This window comes from Geospiza fortis, unplaced genomic scaffold (genome assembly GCF_000277835.1).
Source record: "Geospiza fortis unplaced genomic scaffold, GeoFor_1.0 scaffold55, whole genome shotgun sequence".
NCBI lineage: Eukaryota > Metazoa > Chordata > Aves > Passeriformes > Thraupidae > Geospiza > Geospiza fortis.
The window spans coordinates 5,208,553-5,232,802 of record NW_005054308.1 but is presented as its reverse complement, the minus strand read 5'-3'; the positions used below and the strand labels follow the sequence as shown (position 1 = coordinate 5,232,802).

At 38.6% G+C, this 24,250-nt stretch overlaps 1 protein-coding gene across 2 annotated transcripts; it reads right to left on the bottom strand.

Annotated features, from left to right (window-relative positions):
- Nucleotides 1–5,279: 5,279 nt before the first annotated feature.
- Nucleotides 5,280–23,354, bottom strand: CNOT6 (CCR4-NOT transcription complex subunit 6). 2 transcript variants are annotated; one of them, XM_014312227.2, is made up of 11 exons: nucleotides 23,234–23,354; nucleotides 20,601–20,787; nucleotides 17,217–17,302; nucleotides 16,164–16,253; nucleotides 15,989–16,057; nucleotides 14,427–14,584; nucleotides 13,764–13,918; nucleotides 12,682–12,836; nucleotides 11,488–11,718; nucleotides 10,036–10,238; nucleotides 5,280–9,375 (listed from the first exon to the last, which is right to left on the bottom strand). In XM_014312227.2, the coding sequence occupies exons 1-11, from the start codon at nucleotides 23,304–23,306 to the stop codon at nucleotides 9,163–9,165; spliced, it is 1,620 nt and encodes a 539-aa protein (XP_014167702.1). In that variant the 5' UTR covers nucleotides 23,307–23,354; the 3' UTR covers nucleotides 5,280–9,162. The 2 variants fall into 2 exon arrangements, with proteins under 2 accessions (XP_014167702.1, XP_005418776.1); XM_005418719.3 differs by having other exon boundaries at nucleotides 16,149–16,253; nucleotides 23,234–23,347.
- Nucleotides 23,355–24,250: the final 896 nt, after the last annotated feature.

The following is a 24,250-nucleotide window of genomic DNA, read 5'->3' as shown; positions in this document are numbered from 1 at the left end:
AGACAGTCCTGTGATCAGGAACATTTGTGCAATGCTAACTGGGTCAAAGAAATACAAGAGAAATTAAGTGTTGTGCTTCCCTGAAGGGCTGAGCTGGTACCAGCTGGGTTTAGAACAGATTCCTCCCCACCTCCCTTTCCCTGGCTTTTTATAGCAACAAGCAAATAGCAGGATCTATTGCAAAGTGTCTTCTCTTCCCTGGAATAATAAAGCACTGCCTGCTCTAGGAAGTTCTTGAGACCAAAGTGACAACTGATCCTTGCTACAGTGCTCAGCAAAACCCTCCCCCTGTCATTTGAGAGGCAGAAAATGAAAGCTTCCTTTCTCTGCTGCCTCTAAGCTTCAGATCAACAGTTTCTCAAGAAGGGAATGAACCACACAATAAACTGGCTGCAGATGAGCTGCTTGTGTCTCCACCCTGAAACTCTTCTAAGCATAATTAACCAAATTAATTATATAACTGTACAATAGTGCTAACTAGGAAAGCATGTGGGGTAAACAGCTGGATCCAGAAGCTAACAGTGGTGTTATAGAGAAGTGTTAGGGGGATAATGGGAGTGGTGGTTTCCACCACCAAAGAGAGCCAAACAGGTTAGGTCTTGCAACAAGGAAAAGAGGAGCAAAATCCTCAGGATTTTGGGATAGAGTTCACTCTCCAGGTTGGCAGATACTGCACCAGTGCTCCAAGGTGGGACTTGCCATGGAGGTGGAAGGTGGAGGCTGGGGTGCCCAGTATAACCTTTTCCTAGGCTTTATTTTTCAGTAGAAAGATGCTGACAAACATCCATAATCCCTGCACATTTTTCTGACATGGAGAAGTGCTCCTGGCACAATTGGCCAGCAGGCACAAGGCACTGCATGTGACAGCAAGGGCAGCGCAGCTGCTCTGAGCACATCAGTTCACTTCATTAAACTGCACTGTCTTCAACAACAGCATTCTGAGAGAAAAGTCTCTCTGAGGCTAATGCTGGCAGCAGAAAATTACCTGGTGATCTCAGACAGGCAGCAGAAATCTTTGGATTCTGTGCCCAAAGATGAAGTCTCCTTTCTACAGTCCATTGCAAAGGAAAAAAGCTAGAAAGAAAAACATTTAAACATCACCCCATTAGGCTTGGCAAAATTTGTGATGCCCATTGTATTCCAAATTTTCATAGTATCATAGAATGGTTTGGACCTCAAAGACCATCTCATTCCAGCCCCCTGCCCTGGGCAGGGGCATCTCCCACTAGAGCAGGTTTCTCCAAGCCCCATCCAGCCTGACCTTGAATATTTCCAGGCGTGGAGCAGCCACAGCTTCTCTGGGAATCTTTGCCAGGGCCTCACAGGGAAGAACTTCCTAATACCCAATATAACCCTGCCCTCTGTCAGGGTTGAAACCACTCATTTTTGTATTTGCTGCCCAAAACTGACAAAGAAACAAACCCTCCCCAAACTGCCTCACCACATTTTATTGTATCTAATGCTAATTCTAGCAACTTAATTTCAAAAGGAAATTAAAAAGATTTTTATAATTTCCCTTTTCCCTGTTTTTCCAGAAATAGCAATGGCCTGACTCACTTTGTCAGACTCTGAGACCTGTGGGGGCTGTGAGGCCCCAGCTATGAAACCAAACATTGTATTTAGCCTTTACTAGAGTTTTTTCCTTTCTCATCAACAGTATCAAGCACCACATTTACACAGGAGTTTGTCACACATAATTTTTGTTTTTTAGAGAAGTGTTTTTTGCACATCCTGACCCAAAGGAGCTCCCAAGGTCTCTCAGCTCCATTGTACCTCAACAGACAAGACAGACGCACGTATCTTTATGGATCAGAACATTTGCAGATGTATTTAAGTCCTTGCTCTCAGAACCTTGTACAGAGTGTTCCAGGCCAGCAGTACAGTACCTTTAAAATCACTGTGAAAACAAAGCACTGCACCACAGGCATTCCTTGTCCTGGGCACAGGAGGGAACCAACCCACCTGACAGACTGAAGGCACACTGCTCATCCTGCTGTGGAGAGGAGCTCCAGCAGGACAAGGCCATGGCTCTGTACCCTCCTCAGACCATTTGAACTGCACAGAAATTAATCCTGATTGTGTTTTCCCAGTGAAAGCCCAGTGGAGTCAATGGAAAATTTCCTGTTGGCTGTTTTGGGCCAAGACCCAAATTTCTACCTTTTGTTCATCTCCCTCCTCCCTCACTGGTCTGTGGGTTCCACTTGAGGGAGAAAATGTTACACAGGGTAATCCCAATCCTTCCTGTAGTCTATCACCTCAATTTACACCAGAAATACTCCTATAGTTTACTACCTGCAAGCATTAGCAGGCATAGCCTCACTTACACAGGGTGCAGCCTCTCAGAGAACAGCTAAGGCACTGAAAACCTGCAGCTGCCTCACACACCAACTTAAAACACTGCAAAGGACATGAAAATACATAAATTTGTGAAGTCAGAAACAGAAAATCAAAGAGCAGTTGAAGGAAAAGCATGTTTGATTTGATCTTGTCTCCCTGGGCAGTGCATGTGGGGTTTTGCTGGGTGTTGCTGTTATTATTCACTGGAAACCTGGGCAGCCATTAACCCAGCACTGCCAAGCCCCCCTTGTCCCCAGGTGCCACAGCTAAACACCCTTTAAATCCCTCCCGGGGTGGCCACTCCATCACTTCTCTGGGAAGCCTGTTCCAATGCTTAACAATCCTTTCCATGAAGAAATTTCTAGAGAAATCTAATATCCAATGTAAACTTTTCCTGACTGACCATTTCCTCTTGTGCTGTTGCTGGTTGCCTGGGAGAAGAGACCAACCCCCACGGGGCTGCAGCCTCCTGCCAGAGAGCTGTGGGGTGGGATGAGGTTCCCCCTGAAGCTCAGTGTTCAGAGGTAGGCAGATATTCACTATCTCCATTGGTTTCCTTTGCACAATAACCTGTAATTCATCCTTCTGGGCAGCTGCTCCATGGCTGGCAGCACACACACCCCATGACACAGGTGAGTGCACAAGTGTGGCAATGACTTGGTTCTCAGTGTCCCTCCCACCATGCTGGCCATGAAGCACTCTCACAAACCACTGGAGCCTGGCATGTTCCCAGAGACCAGAAAACTGCAGAGAAAACTTTAAACTATATTAAAAAAAAAGTAGCCTCATCAAGTGACCTCTGTGTTACTTAAATCTCTGTAGTCACTAAAACCCAGAAGGAGGGTATGTATGTTTTTATTTTCTGTAGTGTGTGCTTTTTTACAATAAATATCTGGCATTTTTAAATAAATCAGTGCTGTCCACTGATACATTGGGAAGATTTAACCAAAATGTACCGTCTTATCTTTTAAAAACTGATAAACTGTGAGAACACTAGGCTTATTTTGGAATAAGAAAATATTGAACTGTACCAAAGATCCCTATAAATAGCTTAATTAGATTTACTGCTTTCCATACAGAGTAAGGAACATTTAGAGAGTAAACCATTACTGCCTTTGGGTTAGGAAAGGAGGATGGAAAGCAAGAAAAGCAGCAGAACACTCACCTTTAGTGAAGTATGGCTTCTCCCAAGAGGTCACTTCATGTACCTGGCTGAGTCTTGTCCTTTCCACTTACCTTTTTCTCTCTGGGCTCAATTCCACAGGTTTTAAGGTTCCTCTGCCTCACCAGTGCCAGTAGAAAAGACAAGCCACACTGATAAATGCTTTGATTTGGGAGATTCTCACCTTAGAAGGCTCAAATCCAACTTTTTTCTATCACTGAACAGCCAGTGGATATGGGGTATGAAGGACCAATAACCAGTCTGTCCAGAGAGGTTGTGCAGTCAATTCTATTAAAATAGCTCAGTTATTTTACTGCAAGTTAAGCAAAGAGAAGATTTCTTTGACCTGGCAGAGGATGACAGGACACAGGCTCAGCTCAGTCCTTTGCCTTTGAGGGAGAGGTGCTGTTTTCTCCCCACATTCTCTGAAGAGGACAGTTGCCTCTCTGTTAGATTTGGCAGCTTCCCTACAAACAGCTCTCCCCATACTTACATGTCAGGTTTGCAGATTCTATTTAGGAGCTTGTAAACTCCAGTCTGGAACCATGTAACAACTGTACTTATCTGAAAACACAACCTTAAGTAGATTGATTAATGCAACAAGGGAAGGCCCTATTGAATAATTTTGTCACCAAGGACCAAGTAGGTCCCTTTCATTCCCATCATGACAGCTGGATTTATAACACCAGTATTAATTGGCATGGAAGTTACCAAACCAGCTGCTGCCACTAGAAAAGGTTCATCCCTGGGCCTGAATTCCCACAAACATTCTTTAGAATAATTCTACAAGGCACACTTTGTGCATGCACTGAAGTAGGTTCAGGCTGTGTGAAGCTCAAGTCTGTGTTTCCCACACCATCTAGTGGCAATCCTGAAAACGTGTTGGGAATTAACATCTCACCCAAGACACAAAACCAAAGAGAAATCACAGCTAGGCCTGCAAGGGACCCATCACACTGCTGGGGACTTACAGCTGCTTCAAGAGAGCACATTTGAAACCTACAAACAAGCTGAACATTGTGGGGCCTGTAGTATTTATTGGAACACTGAACTGGATCATTAATTTCATAACAAATCAGCACCAACATACAGACCAGGGGCTCTGAGGAGGGCAGTGGTGCCAGGAGAGGTATTGGGTGCTTCAGTGCTCCACACACACAAGTGTGCTCAGGTGTCTGATGTTTCCTGCTGGCAGTGATGGGAACATCACACCAAATGTGGTGAGGCTGTTACAGACACTGAGACAGTGTCACCCGCAGAGAAAGAACAGGGTATGAAAATACACCAAGGACAAGAGTGTGCTGCATCTCATTCCTGAGAAAGAAGTTGAAAAAATCTTCACTTTGTTTCCCCCCGCAGTAAACTGAGTATTTGAATCCCTTCCTGCTGTCAGACCCCAAGTCTACTTGGTGCTTCTGGAGCAGTAAGAGGAAGGAAGGAGCCCGAGACCAAACCTCCACTGCACAGCTGATCCTACAGACTGACCTGGAAGGTCAGAGGGTGGCCAGCTATGAACACAAGGAGCTGAGCTCTGAGTAGGTTTGGACAGGGTTCTCCAAGAGCTCTGGAGGCACTTCTGATCATGCCTTGACTTTGTAATCCAAACCCAAGTGACCAGAGCAGATTTCTGGTGTGCAGATCAGGAAGCACAGCAAGGTCCTTCTGGGATAAACAAGTTTCTTATGCTCCCGTTATGCCCTTCACACACTTCACTCATTTTGGCTGCAACTCTTGAGGAAGACCTTTACAAATCAAGTTAAAATATGAATTAGACTTCAAGAAGGTTTGAAACAGATACTGGATTTATTGGTCAGCTATGAGTAGGAAAATACATTGGTAAAGTAAAAGAAGACCCTGTATATAAATATAATACTAACTAGTTAAAATTTGACCAAGAAGAAAGTTCCACTGAAGAGAACAGTAAAAGCCCTTGTTTACCATCAGACCATATTCAGTTTCCCATTTATCTTATTGAAGAGCTGCCTATAGACAAATGCAACATTCTTTGAGCTTAGTGCAGATAATGTGCTGGTTTTTGTTACATGAATGGTAAACAAGAGTTAGTCCAGTGCATTACACATTATACAGAAGTACTGTGAATAAAGACTAAGATATTCTATTTTAGACACTACTTAAACATACCAAGACACTTAAGTGTTACAAATTTATGCAACCAAAAGAAAAGAATAGCAGTTAACATACTAAAAAATACTGTGTCCGGCTGGATGAGAAAGGCTTTGCTACTGAAGCGGTTAACTGAACTTTTCAAAGTTTTACAGTGTAATTAGTTTTCTTTTTCCCCCTCCCCCACAATGGTGTTGCAATTATTTTGTCTTTCATGCAGGTTTTGCATGGTTGAAAAAGCAAAGCATAAGCTATTTTCTAAGCCTGCTATAAAAAAAAAACAAAACAAAACAACCTTGAGAGATTTGCTGAAGTTACATCAAAGATGCATACAATGTTCTAAAAATCAGTTCAGTCCAATGCTAGCCAAATTTATCTTTAATTTAAAGCTGCTAAAAGGACAAAATAATTACAACACACACCAATTTATATGCTCTTTCCCCCCTACTTGTGTTATGTTAAAAGCAGTAACTTGTGGTATTAGTCTTGTACTCTAAACAATTGTTTCAGTTAAGGGTGTAGCTCAATTTACACTTTGACACCCAGAACTCTTGGTAAATGTAAATAAAACTAGACAAGATATGGCAGAGTGTATTTTAAGTGGAAAAAAAGCCTGGTCTTACCTAAATAAATCCTTTCAACCCCAAGGATGTTCTGTGACTTTTGCTGTATGTGCTTTTACAACAAGAACACTGAAGGTACATTATGGCAACACCCAAAACCACCTCGAATAAAAATATTGCAAATAACCATTTCATGTTAAAAACTATGAAGCAAACATTTTGATTTTGTGAAGACATGGTTTATTGCCTTATTCTATGTTATAGCTGGAAATTGAGACTTTTGAGTTAGATTTGTTTGACACAAGAATGTGTTTTCTTTGAGAGATTGTTTGACAAAGTTTATCTCAGCTCTGTTTTGTTGCCATCTGGTCTTTCTCTATTTTCAAAATATTTCTCCTTCCTTCCTTCCTTCAGCTCCTGAGTCACAGCTGCTGTCCAGTTAAAACCCAGTGAAGTCAAAGGAGTCTCTTCAATGGATTCAGAGGGTTTTCAATCAGGACCTGATGGACTACTATAAAAGCTGGAGGAAATGGTTATTCAAATGGACCCTTAGACCATAAGGTGACTAAGCAGGAACAGCTGTGTCTCCAAAAGCACAAGGGGCCATATTTTCACATGCTGTCATAAATTCAAATATTTTTTAAGACTAAGCAATAGAGGAGAACACATACTGGATAAAGCTCAAACCTTTAGAATCTAACAAGTGCACTCAAGCTCCAGCATCTATTAAAGTAAATTATCCCCCTCTAAAAAAATACAAAATGAGTAAGTGCTTCCCTTCCCCTTCTGTAAAGCTTTCTGGACTCCTTACACAATCCAGATATCAGAAAAGAAAAATAGTTTGCTTAGTCTGACAAGCTAAATTGGCTCATCATTACTGGAAATTGTCATGATGTACATTACCAAGACATCATTAAGGAAACATGAGTAAAACACCTTTTATTCACACTTTACAAAAAAACCCCAAAAAACAAACAGAAAAAAAATAACACTACGCATTAAATCTACTACAGCAATACTACCAGCATTTCAATGTACTGATTATAAACTGGACATGTTTGGTGTTTTTACAACTAAAACCAAAACAAGATAACCCCAAGAGATCAGGTCCCAGACAAGGATTCAAGATCAAAATTTCTCGTATTGAAATTTTAAAATGTACATTTTACACATCCGAACTGTTTGTAATTTTTCTTTGAGCTTAAAACAGAACGGTTTGAGCACACTTGTGTGCTGATACTTTTCAATAAAATTTTGAATCATTATTACCAATCAATTCTCTTATATATAAAAAATTCACAATATTTAGAAAGTTTTCTCTTAATGCTCAGTGTCCTTTTGCTTCCCTGCCCGCAGCTGAAACAAAAGCTGTTTAAGACCAAGCTCTATCTCCATTATTAATTTTTTTTTTTTTACATTTATTATTCAAGTTGTATTAGTTTAAGGAGATGATGAATTCTCCCTTTTAGGATACAAATAGACAAGTTAAATTTGTAAGCTGTTATATACTTGGCTTCATGACACAAATGGCACTGAGGGTACACTATAACTTCGGTCTTGCTTGACACTTTAAAATAAGACTTGGTCACTTTAAAATATGATCTGAAGAATTGTCTTTGGGACCTGTATTGAAGATGCATTTATTTTACACTGCTTCATTAATAGAAAATGTAGGGCTAGGTTTTTATCTTCAAGGAATCATACTTCCAGAAACTGAGGAACACACAAACGAAAGAGAATCCACATGATAGTAACTCTTAGTGGGAAAAACGGCACTGTGCAATGACACTGAAAGAAGCAGTGCATGGGCATTAGAAGCTAGAAACTGTGTACCCATAACCTGAACATGTTCCAAAGTGTGATATTCAATGCTTCACAAAGGAAAAAAGATGCCACAGCTTATACAAAAGTATCTTCATAAAATTTTCACAAGTGTTAACATTATTTAAAAAAATAAAAGAGGATGCACAGGATCTCTCTGCATGCACAGGCAGTGCTAGTTGAGAACAAATTTAAGCAGGCACAGTGGAGATAGGACAAATATTTAAAACAGAAATGAAGAAGCTGTACACAAGTATCCTAGATTTTACTTCGAAAGTTAGAGATGAAAAAAAGTCTGACTGTGTACACATCAGCAATAACTTTCAATCCATACAGGTCTACTTATATTCACTGCTCAGCTTATCTGTTCTGTGAGAACTCTATGCCTCTTTCTTTTTTTTTAACAGAAATAGAATGTATTTCATTATCTCTGTAAGATATTAATATTTTATAGGTTTGGATTTTGAAAGCAACGTTCTCAATTGAACATAAAAAGTAGTATAAAAGGGCTAACGAAACCCTAACAGTGCAAATCATTAGCAGAGAAAACCTGTGACAACCTCTTTTACACGCTGGCCTTTATAACACATGAAAACAGATAAAAATTTAGCCTTAGTTTACAATACAATCATTTTCCAAATCTGATTTTTCTTTTTTTTTTAAAGTACAAAATCTCATAAATCAGGTTTTCTGTTGTTCATATACAATCAATAAAGGCTAAATTCAAATTCTATATTTTACAAACAAGTCTGAAAAAGGAGGGAGTGAAGTACGGAGAATGTTCTGTGGATGTTCCTACTGGCCTCAAAAAAGTAGTGCTACAGATAACTGTGCAAAGAGAATACACTGTATAACAATTCCCTATTTCAAGGCATGAAAATGTCACGTTGGAGAAAAGAAACAGGAAGGTTAATTGTAATGTATTAAAGAAAGGTGCAAATGCACCAATCGCTGTGGAACAGTATACAAAGTATATTGGGCTCAGAATTGTGTCTGTTGATAGCACCTGGCTTTTACTATGTCTTTAGCAAATAATTAGATTTAAGATTAAGATTATTAAGAAAAAAAATCCCTGTTGGCCATACCTCACTCCTCTATATTCAGATTTTACAATTGTACAAGTTAGATTGAGGTTGCCCTCTAAAATGTATTTGACTACCTCCTGCCAGGGAGATGGATTCCATTTACAGGAGGCAGGAAAGGCAGCAAAAGCTCCAGTTGTGCAAAAAGTGAGAAGTGGTCGGAAGGGATGAGTGGATGTGGACAACCACTTATATTGTTCTCTATCAACCAATGATGATCCAAAGGTCCAAGAATGCCAAGTATGTTTAGCTGAGGTTTAGAGTAGAAGATGTAATCAATAATACCCTAAAACAAGAGGGGAAAAAAAGATTATTATTAGTATTTATTCTCGTCTTAAGTTATTATTCCAAACAAGAGGTGAGCTCAGTATTACAAGTAACAAAATATCCCATTCCTTCTCTATAGCACAGCGCAATTTAGGAGATTTCTTCTTCCTATATCCAGTGGGATGTTCAATATAGATTAGGAAAACAAAACAAAAGGCCACCCTTTATCACTTCTGCTATGCTTTTGTGGGTTTCAATTTCCAACCTCCTAGAGAGCTTCAAATCACATTTCACTGATTTTTAAGAGGAAAAAAACCAAACAATCTCTGTTTTCCCAACAGAGAGCTCAGACTTTTCTAGAAGCAACATGGATTATTTCCTTGCACTTGACAGCTTAAGTGCCCCTGTCATTTAGCTTGGAGTATCAAAACACAAACTCCTTCTGTTTACAGGGAAGGTTAAGAGCACCCCAACTCTTGCAAAGCTGTTGCAAGTTATTAAAAAGAATAGGATGGTTTCTAGGAGACTGAAGTGTTGGGCATTCTAGTTTGCTATGTTTTAAGTATAAACTTGGTGAACTTAGCTACACGGATTAACTCTTATAACAACTTCATAGAGCAAATCACATTAGTTACTCTTGAAAATGGAAAACCCTTCCAAAATATAAGCAAGTCCTTACCTTGAAGTCAAATGTGTAATTTGTATAAGGCATTAGACCATTCTCATAGGCACTCTTCAACTTGAAACCATGTGTAATTCTTCCATTTGTTGTCCCATTTTTTCCATTACAGCTGAAGTTAGTAAGACTTTCATTGTATCTCAGTTCCTTAAAATCTTTGTGGTTTGTTTCCACTCCACCAGTGCTCAAGTACTCAACAACACCTGTGAGGAGACACATTACAAACAAGAAGGTATTAACAAACATTCAGGAAGTAAGTGTAGGTACTTAAAGTCAGACATGCAACTTTAAGCTTTATGTAACCAAAACCTTAACAACACACAGTACAATCAACAGCAGTTCTTTTAAAATACTGCAGGGCAATGTGTATCAAGAGCAAATATCACCTAGAACAAAGTGACACACTTTGATTAGGAAAAAGGAGACTATTAATAAGGCATAGATTGGGAAGGGGAAGATGAAAAAATCAGAAGTAAAATTCTACCAATGCTAGTTATTGGCTGCTTCTTCTTGCTGTTATGCTCAGGTCCTGCTGTTTAATGTTCTTCAGCTAAAATGTTTCAAAAAAGCAAACTTCTGAAACACGACTTCAAAAGAAGTTAACTTTAAAAAGGCTGCAAAGCCAAACTGATTAGATTTGTGTCACATAAAACAATGGCTGTGCCTCAATTTCAGAATAGCTGTGTTAAAGTTCTGGAAGGTAAAAGAAGCAGTAAAGTTGTTTTGAAGACAACCAGACATGTGAACTGGTCATTGCAATCACCACTAGTGATACTGGCCTCCCTTGGATCAAAAAGAATCCCATTTCCATTACTGCTGAGCAATAACTGTTCCTTAAAACCCTGACAGATGTTAAGGGTTGCCAAGATGGAGCCAGAAGGAAGGGGACCAGGAATGGAGATGGAGGATGGCTCCTGAGTACAGCACTTCAGCTGGGTACCTGAGCAAGCAAGGTGGCAGCCACTGAATCTGCTCTTTCCTTGCACTTTATAAAGTTGCCACCAAGTCAAGAAACAAAGTGCCATGCTAATAAAGAGCTCTGGAAAGTCCCCTTCTGAAGAGGATATATTGAATTTTAGAAGTTCTAAAACATGACAGAAAATGATAGTATGGTAGCAAATTTAAAGGTAAAATATCTTTTCATACTTAAAATTAAGAAAACTGAATTATCAGCAACACACATATTTCCAGTTATTTTTGGAAGGTATTTTAAAATACAGGAACAAACAGGGAACAAAATCACAGTGGAAATGCTTCTGGAAGACCAGACACAGCTCTACTACAGCATAAGCAATAAGGTCACTCAACAAATGAAACAGTTCTCTCTCCTCCTTCCCTTTGAGCTTATATTATCAAACAATGATATTATCAAACAATGCATTTTCCAAACAGAAAAATTTACAGTTGTTACACACTTGAAACAGTCTAAAGAATAAGAAATAGAACTCTTACCAGAGTCTGGTAGAGAATTGAGATCTGCACACAGTACAAGTGGAATGGTTCCAAGCTCTCCCGAAACACCAGGTTTGAGACTACGAGAAGCTTTATCAATAATGTTCTTTACCTCAGACAGGAACATCATAGTCTGAACCAGCTTCACATCAGAATAATCTGGGTCCCAATGCATATGTGCATTAGCTACAAGAACTAGCTGCTTTTCCATCCCAAGATGTGGCTTTCCAGCTAAAATTTAAAATCAGTTATTTTTTTAAAATCAGTCAGCGACAGAAAACACTATTATAAAAACTTTAAACAAAATGTTTAAGGGACAAAAAATAAAATACCAGTATAACTTCAAGAGGGTTAAAACCATTTGAATGAAGAGGGTCAGATAACTCCTCTTACATTTAACAAGTGTTTTAGTTGATAGAAGGCATTAGGAATGATATTTCACATTCAAGACCATTAACAGACTATCTTGCTACATGTAATGCTTTTGTATTCACTGAAAATTAACATAAGTAACGGATAATCCTAATTACAGGCAAATAATGTTTCCCTAAAAAATTACAGCAGCTTTCCTCAGGCTATGATAGCAAACAGGCTGTGTTCATATCTTATTAGGCAGCGAGCTCTGAATTCTAAGTTATCCACATTCTAAGTTACCTCTCTTGCTGAAGTGTTTCTTAAAAGGCTTGTTTGCTACAATCTGAATTAATAAAATATCATTTGGATAAATATAACACAGGTTGAGTAGGTTCCCACTGTGATACTTATAAAGTCATTTTACATTTGCTAAATTAAGAATGACAGGGCAGAACAAATAGTTTGTTTATGCATGACAACAAAGAAAATAAGTTAAAATGATGGAGATACATGATCCAGAAACACACAACTAACACCAGCTGATTCTGTGATACTTGTACATAGTTTTCAGAAAAAAAACCCAAAACCAAACAACAAAATCACTTAAGTTTTTATATCTTTTTTTCCTTAACAAAACAAGTAGGGAAAAAAAAACCCTCATCATTTAAGCAATATGACTTTTCCCCAAAATCCTTTTTGGAAATAAATTTGTCTGAACATACAAACTGTAAAGCCAAACACATGTGCAGAACCTAGCTTCTCTTGTTTATTATAACAAGAGTAATTTTTTTTCATTTACAAAATACCATCTATTTAAAAAATAAATGAAGTGGGACTTACATGACATTTCTATCAATTCCTTTCGCAGTTCTAACAGAACAGCGACTCCAATGTTATCTTTTGTCATAACTCTGTTCAGCATAGCCTCTGAACCTTCTGAGTTTGCCATTGCTAGCTGATTGAACTCAACAGTATGCTTTTGGACCAAAGTAAATCTGAAAGAAAAACATCATATGTAATTGTTTTCAGTGGCCAGATACAGTTGGAAATGTTATCAGTAATTCTCCTTTTAATTAAAGCTCAAACACATTTGTGATGTGAAAATCTCAGCCACTCACATCATTGCATAAAATCCTAAATTGAAATCAAGTAATATAGTTTTAATAGCAATTTTTGTGTTACAATTAAAAATTTTATTGATAGAGAGAGAAGTATTTTAGAAAAGTCATGCTTGTTCCTAACTCTGCATTTGTTCCTAGTTCAAATATGCAGATTTGACAGAAAGGGAGTAAATAATTTTCCAAGCCACTAGGTTGCAAACCTGGCACTTACATTTACTTATGGATACAGAGGAATGGAAGCAGAAAGGGACATTATCATCACATCCAAAGCTGTATAGTGCAATATGACACAATCAGTAAGTGCTGTAGCTCTTAAATGATTAGGATTTTTTACAGAAGTGTGTGCAGTGATCCCTTGCTTACTTTACCAAAGGCTAATGTATCAAAAAGTCAATGTCATCTGAGGCTTCGTTTCTGCAATTTGGGGGATTATAAATTCCTTTACTCAAAAACACAAAAGGCAAGAAAATCTGCTTCATTTTTCCTCATTTTCTTCATTTTCTATTATTACACTCAACAAGTGAAGGATAATTCAGTGAACTCCCAACCAGCACTGCTCAAACAGAATGAAATCTCATTCAACTCAGTATTTCAAGGTTACATTTTTATTGCTAGTTCCACACAGAATGATCTCTGTCATACAAACCAGTCTTTCCAGGGCTAGCAACGCTCTTTATCTAAACCATGCCTGGCTAGAAAAGGACAGTTAAAGCCCAACTGTGTGACTTGTAAGATCCACCTGAGAAATTATGGAAAAGATAGCAAGAGACAACAGAAGGCTTAGCAAACCACATCACTTACTTTTCTGTTTTGAAAAATATTGCACAACCATCAACATGTTTTCTTTCCTGTTCTGACATTGTCCTAGCTCTAGATTTTGGACTGAAGAATCCATTATAGCCACGTTCTTTCAATTCTACCAGGAAAAAACTGTAGTACTGCTCCGTTTCAACCTCCTGTAAAGTTAAGGCAGCATAGCATGAACGTACTATTAGCAAAATATAGAAGATAGATATTATTTAGACTCTTCAGAAATGTAAATCACTTTCAAATTAGATTTAAGGGGAAAAAAATCTAAAAATTAAGTACATCAGAGAATGCAAATTCAAAAGCAATATCCTCATTTTAAGAAAATATAAATGAATTTCTGTAATCCCTGGAGTTATGATTATCTCAAGCCTCTTACTTGAAAATGTGTCAATTACAGCCCCACATACACACACAGGCACAAAGACACCCCCACCAACATTGCTTTGATCAGGGCCTGCTGGTTCCCATTCCAACTGCGGGGGCTGAGAGCCTTCTTTTGATGTCAAGCAACAAATAATGTTCTAAACATCACTTCTTTTTCTTTTGTTTGCAGAAGGTTTTGAAAACAGACCGTTTACTAAAAATACACTTAATGTGAAGAAACCAGCACACGGGAATAGAAAAGGAAAAGAAAGAATGGTGTATTTTTTTTACCTGCAGACTTATGATGTCAGCATTGCAGCTCAGTATTTCCTGCATAATGGCTTTTTTTCTGTATTCCCAGTTCAAGGCCCAGGATGGACAATAGCCATACAGCTGCCGGGTGGCGTATTTGTCACAGAGGACGTTGTAACACATGACAGAGAACAAAGCTGCAAAACAATAATTTTACTTACACACTGATAGATTAAAAAAAAAATACAATTATGTTCTTGACTTTTGTCTTCTGCAAATTTATCAATTCACGCTTCATTTGTTTCAACCAAAACACAGCATGTGTATCAGTGCTAAAAAAATTGTTAGTTCTTCTCGGGAGACAAATTACATGTTTGGACTTATGGCAGCTGTCTTCTAGCATTTAATTAGGAAACAAACACCCCCCTTTATATGGCTAGTGAAGAGCAGAAAAATGTGTTTTATGCTAAGTGGTGCTGTACTGTGAGAAACCCAAAACAAAGTAAGTGTATTTGAACACTTGTATCTGCCAGCTACACAAAGGTCTGCAAGTCTAGAATTAGAGTCTCTAAAATCTACCTTAATTATTGCCACCACAAACTGTAACAGATCCATAGGCAGGGTGAGGATCCTTTCACACAAAGAAAAAGTGCAGGCAAATTAACCCCTCAAATATTTCCACCTCAAAAAGCCATTCAGGCATAGGACAAGAAATATCTCCTCTCTGTACTAATTTGAAACAGGAGCAATAATGAGACAGGCTGGGGCAATTTGACAGGTAATCCAGCAGCATGGATTTGGGGGGGTTGTTTTGTTGGGTTTTATAGGTTAGTTTGTTTTTAAAAAGCACTCAAAGAATTTGTAGTACAATGAGATACCTGGAAGCTCCCCTCAAATGTAGAAAAAAGAAACAAGACCACTGTTTGAAGATACAGAGAATTGAAGAAAAGAATCTTGGTCTGATTGGGGTCAAAGTCTAGCATTTTGAAAACCAATAAATAGGTGACAGCAAAACAGAAACTGCATTAACATCGTGATCTTTGAAGCAATCACCTTAATAATGGGAGAATTATCAGTCATGAAAGAGAAGACACTGCAATAATTGAGAAATACACTAAGATTTTTGGTGTGCAGCTAAATAGAAAAGACTGTGTTTTAAACAATTTATGCAGGGAAAAAAAATAGCGAAGAATTAAACATGACCTGAATCCCAACAGCAAGAAAAATGCTGAATCAAGGATGATACCCTGGTTACTTAAAACAATTGTACATTTTTTGGAAATCATGCTCAAATGCTTCAATTTTTTTATTCTTCAACTAACGTTAAATTAAGCCTGTTATAATTCCACCATTTAACTAATTGTGGACAACAGTTTAAATTCCTGTGAGGGGGGCGTTAATTAAAAATAAATTACTTTAGAGTGAAAGATGGGTAAATCTGGAACAGGTGCTCCAACTGGGATAGAATGACTTCAGCTGGCTGGTCAGCACTGCCGAGATGATTGGTTAATTTAAGCATTAACTTCTTTTCCAGTAAAGATCAACAGCTTTTATTAAAAGGAAAATAGAAGAAATGAGAAATCCTTGAAGTGTTACAGTACCTGTTGGTCTTGTACGGTCTGGTTCTTGCAACATAATCCAGGATCTTGGAGGTGGCTGTTCTGTCGAAACTATAGGAAGATTTTAAAATAGAGATACAACAAGTGATAATCACATTTATTTAACACAGCATAAAGAAATGTTTGAAGAATGATCACTTACTTCTTTTTGCAGTACCTGCCAAATTATCAAGCAAATAGTTCAGTAGCCGTCGTGTTCCATCTGGTTCCTGATACAGGTTCAGAATATCCTGTGTAAGTGGGTTTCCTACAAACCAATTCACAGGAATATTGAATAAAATACACAGAACTGTTGCAGACTTGCATATCAGTGTTGAAAGCTGACATCTTGGAGACAAGATCTACTATGAACTACTTTGGGATTTCAGATCTCAGGTCTTCAGTCCCACAAAACTCTGGATGTGTGGACAGCCCTAGTGAAGTTTAACAACATTCTCTGCTGATTCTGCTGTGGGACTGAGCATCCCAAAGGTGGTGCTTGGACTAAGAGCAGGGAAGAACTTGTGGTACAACAGGCAGAGCTGATGAGCACAAACACAGGAGCCACCTCTGCTCAGTGTGAAACATCCCCCAGCAGCTGATCTGACAGTCAGACCTCAGCAGAGACTCTGCCATCTGCCAAACATAAGCAGATTGCAGAAGTTGTCATGGACAACACACACTGCAAGTGCCCAGTTTTAAGGGGGAGATAAACAGACTTTTGAGACTTAACAGTGTATAGAGGTATTATATCTCTCAGTGCTTCTGATTTTGTGACTCAAAATTCCCCACAGTCAGGAATTTTATAGCTAGAATCCATAAAGTTCAGAGGGGGAAAAAAAAAGGAAAATACTTAAATTGCTGCTTGCATGAACAGCACAGAACCCTGCAGCTGTACAAAGGATGTTCCCTTTCTGACTGAAGATGTACCACAGTTAACCACAGACTATTTCTTAGTTAAAACAGAATTGCATTCAAACCCCATGCAAGCAACAGAAAGCTTCTGCATGGTCTGCAAAAAGAAAAGGAAACCTCTTTCTATGGGCACTGCTCTGCCAAACCTGTTATTTTTCTAAATAATCCCTAAGTAACAGTATTTATAAACGTGGAGTGAGCAGCTACATCTGGATTGCTAATCAGTAACATTTTCTGAACCAGCAGACTACAGCCATCACAGCTCAGCAGCAGTATCACTAAAGAAGCACAGACACCAAGAAAAAAACAGCAGTACCTTTCAGACCCAAAGTCTGTAACTGGAACAGTTTTCCCAGCTCAAAAGGTAAAACTCGTAACAGGTTGTTATTTAAATGTAGTTCCCTGTAGACAGAGCAAGAATCATATGGGTCTGAAAACAGAGCAATGTTTATCTGCAGCAGTACAAAAATTGAACTAGAAGAGAATCAACATAGTAGCAAACCACAATATTGAAAAAATCAGAGACTAAACAGCAATTGTTAGGGAAATCCTGCTGTACTCAGACACATACACCAGACAAAACACATTATGTTGAAGTACAGAGGAAAGGATCTCTTTGGAGAGTTTATCTTATACAGTCAGACATTTTGTGAACATTAGCAATAATTAAACACTTTAGTATCTACAAGTGATGACGCAGTAACAGCTCAGACAAACCAGACCATGAAACAGGTCAGCTGTGATTAAGAAATAAAGGGAAATCATATCCCTGAAATCAAATTTAAAAATCCAGGATCACTGCAGTATGATTACAGCTATGGCATTACAATGCAGTAGTCATTTACAGCAGTAATTTTCTGTTGGTTTGGGTTCATAATTTCAGTGGTAAGACAAAATATGTGCTTTGAAACTCACAAAAGCAATATACAGACAGGAACAGAATTCATGTCCTGAATTCTGTTATCCCAACAAACTGGGCAGAAAAAATAGACTTTTCACTTTCCTAAATGGATCTCCCCTAATCAGCGAAGACTTTCATAGAATCAATCAATATAAAGTTGCTGCTCAAAAGTGTTTAGAACTTGGTACCTAGAGACTAGACAAGTATTTCTGGGCAACAAAAAGAAAAAGGAAACCTGAAAGCAGGAGTTAATTTAACTCTAGCTGATTTTTACAGAACAGCATCGGAGTGTTTCAGTGTCTTCCTTGTCCTAAGCAGGCCAGAACTGACCCCAGGATTTGACTGCAGTGTCAGCACAGGGGGACACTCACCGCTTGGGTCTTGCTGTCACACTACTGCTGATCCAGAGCAGGTGCCATCAGCTTTCTCAGCCACTGCTCCCCCAGACTGGAGCACTGCTGGCTTGTGACCCAAGTGCAGGACCCAGCACCTCCCCCGACTGAACTCACAGCACTGACCCCACGGATCCAGCCTGGCCAGATCCCTCTGGGAGCCTTCCTGCCCTCCAGCAGATCAACCCTTCCACCCAGCTCTGTGTCATCTGCAAATGTACTGGGGGTGCACTCAAGCTCTTTCAAGCATATCAACAGGATCTGTTTTACAGCTGAGCTTTTCAAGATAACGTGTTACACTGTTTATTTTTCTCTCCTGTTTCTGCAAAGATCAGAAATCCTACGGCTCTGACATCTCTTTTTTCAACTATTTGCAGGAAAAAAGGGAGATGAAAGGAGTCTTGGGAGAGCTCTACAGTACAGACCAAACTCAGAGCTCCAGGTGTGGGAGCTGGGGGAGCTGTTATCAGTTCTCAGTGTTGAGAGTACAAATGACTTCTGTGGCTTGGGACATCAGCAATGCCCATGGTTGAATTACCATTAGTTTGAACGGCTTCCCAGAATCCAGGGGAAGAGTCTGCAGCAACACCAGCCTGGAACACAAAACCCTGGCCCAGCTAGGACCTGCAATGTGCTCTCACACATAGGATGTGCTTATGGGTTTTTCTTAACTTACACCACAGTGAAAGCAAAAAACATGGAGCAGCTGCAATTTACTGAGGAGCACAGTGGGTTCATGCACAGCTTTGCAGATCTAGAGATCTGGGCTCAAGTGCTGTGTTTTGGTCATAAATAGAAAGCTTATGTGATCCTAGATCTCAGCTACACATTTAACATTTATAAAATTTATTCTTCTCTGCTCAGCAGAAACTTAGGACTTTCAAGAGCTGAAGCTTCACAGAATCAGCCAGAATAAATCAGGAGAAGCGTTGGGAAGAAAGCATAATGACTTGACATTACTGATGACTCTGCATTGCTAAGCTATCTCCATGTCACAAGTGTTACATTTACAAAAATGTTTTAAAAAGTAAAAGACTGAAAGAAGGCTAATTAAATACAAAGATGAATTTGAGACTATTCCAGTAAATCTAGGGCGGCTACCTCACAATATCCAAGGAGTTGAATAAACAAGGGAAGAAACCTGTAACTAATAACTGCTTTTAATTGAAATAGTAATGCAAAGAACTCGAGCTTAGAACAGACTCCTCTCCAGTTGAAAGCAACTATACAACATGCTACAAAACAGAGCTGCCAATTATACTTCAGAAAGCAAGGTCCCTTTGCTCAGCCTCCAAGGTTGAGGCTTGAACTGCTCTGGAATTTGAGCTTTTAGCACCAATTTAATCAGCTAGTTTAATCCTCTCCAACAGAGCGGACTTTTCTAAAGGGGAGGAAAATGCAATGACAGATATTTCTATGTGCAAACTTGTTTTGCTTCCAATTTCATGAAAGCTGTGCTGGCAGTCCATTGCTCTAGCATTCCTTTACTTCTAATAGCATTCTTGTTACTTTCAGACTGTGTATTTTCTGGATCTGAGAAAGCTGTTCAGAAGTATCTTCAAAATTAAAAGCAATGAAGGCAATTACTGGCAACTGTCTAATAAACCCAAGATAAGGCTCTTCCTTTGGGTCAAGGGCAAAAGACTGTTGCCTGTAAATATTTACTCTTACATAAATAATTTATATATTTATGTAACAGTGTTTTTACAAAGTAAGATGCTGCAGCCTTAAGTATAATCTAAATAGGAACCATTATTCATATTTCACTTCCAGGCTAACTTTGTACATCTTGGCATTGCAAAACTGAAGGGAAAAAAAACTTGAAAAGCTGTGATTACAACATTTTTTTCTCCTCCCCAGTTTGCACAGGAATGCAGTTACATCACAGCAAAGGTGGGGAGGAGATGATACTGACATACTAGATGATACTAGATGTTGCAATTGTTATACAATAAACAGAACAAGAACTACTGTTAAGTATAATTACTAAATATTAATAAAGAGGACAACATTGTAGTTAACATCATTACAAAGGTTTAATCTGATCTTTTTTCTACCTTACTATGAGTTAAAAGCAATTTTTTATTTTTTTTGGTGCTTCACTTACTCTTTGAGACAAATACCACATAAAGTATTTGTAAAAGAATCTGGAAAGAGATGCCTGAGAGGAAACCTGATTTGGAAAAATATAAAATGGGTGATTGCCATCAAACCAAGCACTTCTGAGGCTCATTCTGTACTGTCATACATCAGAACAGGAGATCACACAAAAACCAGTACTCCCACAGCAAGTACTCAGGGAGGCAGATAAGAAGGGAGAAAAGGGGATTTTACTTATGCTGAAATTTGAACTGTTGCTACAAAGATAATAAAAGAAGAATTTTAACTCCTGTTAGGATTTACATACCTGAGTGACACCATGTTTCCGAGCTCTGCTGGTAAACTGCGGATTTTGTTAGAGGACAAGTCCAGATATACCAGATTGTGAAGCTTGGCAATGTCTGAAGGAATACGGGATAAGGAATTGTCACTGAGATGCAAAGCTGTCAAATGGGTCAGTGTCCACAAAGATGAACTTAAGCTTCTCACTTTCCCTGTGGAAAAAAGGTACAAGAGAAAACAGGACATTTAAAATCCATAGATTTGGCAATAATAGCACATTTCTCAAGTATGTATGGGGCAGGACAATCTGAAGGGGAGTTTTGCTTGTAGGTTTTATTATTTTATTCAATGTAAATAGCATTAATCACTGATTTTATAGATGAAAAATTTGTCATTGTGTGAGAAAGTGCAAGATATTGCCAAGGATGCTTGAGGTTGTTTTTCCCAATCCATTCTTAAGGCTTAAACATCTGTCTTTATCTACTTCTATACAAGACAAAACATATTAACTAGCTGATCATGAATTTATCATTAACAGAAGTGTACAAAACAGATTTTTTTCAATTATAGTTTATGTCTGAGATGAAAGACGGTGCTTTGGTTCATCCCTTATTTCCGCACATCTTTCAAACCAAAAAATCTTTACTCTATGGCATTAATCCAGCCAAGAACAGATAGAAACACTATATTTAGGGTGACTAAGATGCTTAGTTGAGAACATGGATTTCCATCTGGCATTCAACGAAAAGCTGTATCAACTATTGCCAGATATTTTAAAAAAGGTATGATTTTTTGTATAAACTGAAGTGTGGAAACATGGATTTGTGTGACAGAATCAAGATTTTTACACTGCCGCATGCAAGGAATGTGAGATATCATCAGAAGGTCTCAAAATATTTCTTGTCTCCAAGATTTTTTTCCTCCAGGGGTAAATCCTTTCTCATTTACATAAATCATTTCACTGTACCAAAAGCCTTAGGAGTACCAACACCAGTTTTTCCAAGGCAAAAAGTTAGCTGGATTACTTTAAAATGCCCACTGTGACTCATCAAGGTTAATGACAGTCTGGTTAATATTATATCAACACACACATTTTTAATTCCCTTCCTTAAATTATTTTCTCCAAAATAAGAATTCATATTTAGTGCCCAAGGAAGGTTACGCTGAGACATGTGCATCTGGGACTCAGTCCCTGGCAACAAAATGTTTAATAGTGGTATAATTTCCAGTGAGCTGTAACAAAACAAAGCATAAAAAAGCCTGTCATGAAAAAACATGATTTAAATGAGATCAGTTAAAACATTTGTGGCTTTCTGTATTATGTGACAAGTACTTTGCAAGGAAAGGACAGTGTGAACATTAATGAAACAGAAAACACTGCACATTTTATTTTCCAAGGCAAATGCATACAGCTCTTAAGGGATTGATGCTCGTTAAGAAATCTTTTGAAAGGTTTGAAACACAAATGGATAGTTCTTTGCATTTTAGAAGTGAATTAGCACCTCTCCCCCACCCCCAATGCAAACAGGTGACTGTGATCATAGAAAGCCTTGCAGCTGAAAGGATTTCCAATCAACATCCCTGATCCAGGCTCTCCACTCCAGCACCTCCCTTGGCGGGAATCAGTCTGTAGTGAGATTACCAGGCATGAAAGGAAAGAGCCATCACTTAATGCACTTCCTATGCAGAGCAGCAGATGTCCAAGAGGATTCCAAGCCTAATGCTGATGTATAACGCTGATTCCTGAAGCAGCATTTAACTGGGTTTCTGCATCTGTAACCTTCAGTAAAGAATGCTATTCACATGGGGAGGCACGTGGTACTGGAAGCAAGGCACAGATTCAGTGAACTGGATGGAAAGATTCTTCACAATTTGAAGAACTGTTTGTTTACTCCTTCTTCTATAAATTTCTGTTCTCTAATTTCTCTACAGTCATTTTAAAATCCTACATGGCAATTTTTGCAGTTGCTTAAAGAGCCTCCGTATCCACACAAAATTACAGCTTAAGTTTAAAATGTCACAAAATTTTTTAATTCTTAAAATGTTTGCTTGAATTTCCTTGTAAACACTTTTTGTAGCAAATTCAGGATTTACTCTACAAATCAAGAGACTAGTTGACCAATTGAAATGCATGCTTATGAATTCTGACCATTATCTTAGTTTTCAGAAAAGATTCAAGAGTACAACAGTATCTCAAAGCTTGCACAGATTGTGGAGGCTTTGGTGTTTGTTTTTAATCTTAAGAACAAAGCAAAATTTACAACTGCTTTTAAACAGGAAACTTTTGCTTCATGGACTAATACCTTGTTGTTACATTATCTACAGGAAGAACATACCACTACAGATCAACCTCAACTTCACCTTCTTCTCGCTGAGAGATTAAACCTTTAATTCATGCTCTCACACACTTCCAAAGAGTTCACATCCATATCCTCACCCTGAAAACTTTCCCTATACATGGGGATTTCCCACTTGCCCCACCTTACCCCTCCCACAGCTCCCTGTGTTATCCCAGCCCAAGCTCTTCCCGCCACACAGCCTCAGCTATCCCTGTACTCTGCTGCCTCACTTCAAGGTAGGCAACTCCACCCCAGACTTGTCCAAGCCCACACTACTTGCAGTGAGTTCTTAACTCAGGACCATGCCTCAGTTCCTTACCACTTATTTCCAACTCTGCCCAGTGTGATTTCTTTCCATTGGCTGCTTCCTCTGAGGACATAATTGTGTACATCCTCCGTGGATCAGGTGGATCGTACTTTTCCTTGGGCACTCCTGTTGAAACCAAAAGGCAAGTGATTAACTGAGATATTACACACTGAGAATTCTTTAGAAGGTAATTCCCTTTTCAGTTAAATTTCATACTAGGCTTTTGTACCAAATACTTCTCAAAGCTACAGATAATGTGCCAATTTACAAACGTCGCTGAATAGGAAAGACTGCTATAAAATAGAAAAGCAGAGATTCCTAATACTCCTAGAATGGCAGACAACAGCCTAGGCCCCCCCAAAAATTTACCAGAATCTACAAAGCAATTTAGAAATTGTGTCCCACCACCTTCCATGGCTATGTTGTGTGTCCTTCAAAACCAACACATGCCACTGCAGACTCTTGTTTCTTCAACAATGAAACTTCAAAAAGGGATGACCATGACCACTGGGATCTCATACCCCTAGAGAACACATTTGCTAATAAATCTGATTACCCATCAGTTCCAGGTTTACTGCAATTTTCAGCTTTTCACACAAATCAGCATCAAGAAAAGAATTAAGGTTTTAAAAAGATCCTCAATTCTTTAAATCTGCAAAGCGACAGGCTTTAATCCAACCTTCACCCTACTCTCTGCAATCTGAAAATACTGCACCCAAGGTAAATATTTCTATCACTTTCTTCAGCCAGGTATTTAATACCAAAATTTAACTTCATTCTTCTCATTCACATCATTCCTGGTAACTTTATAAGAATAATTTTTCTAGGTTCTTTTTACCATACTAAATCATGCACCATGACAGAGAAGCAAACATTCCTCTCCAACAAACAACAAGCTATAAATCTATTTATATGAAATAGAGAAATTAAACAATGCTGGCTCAAATAACACTTAAAAACACATTACAAGCAATATTATGCAATTATTAATCAAAATACATTTCAGCAATATTGTAATACTACCCAAAT

Coding starts and splice junctions, on each gene's coding strand:
- CNOT6 (XM_005418719.3), bottom strand. CDS start 23,306: ATGTACACAATTATGTCCTCAGAGGAAGCAGCCAATGGAAAGAAATCA. Junction 17,303..20,600: donor GGAAACATGGTGTCACTCAG/GTATGTAAATCC, acceptor CTCTGTCTACAG/GGAACTACATTTAAATAACA. Junction 16,058..16,148: donor GGCAGGTACTGCAAAAAGAA/GTAAGTGATCAT, acceptor ATCTTCCTATAG/TTTCGACAGAACAGCCACCT.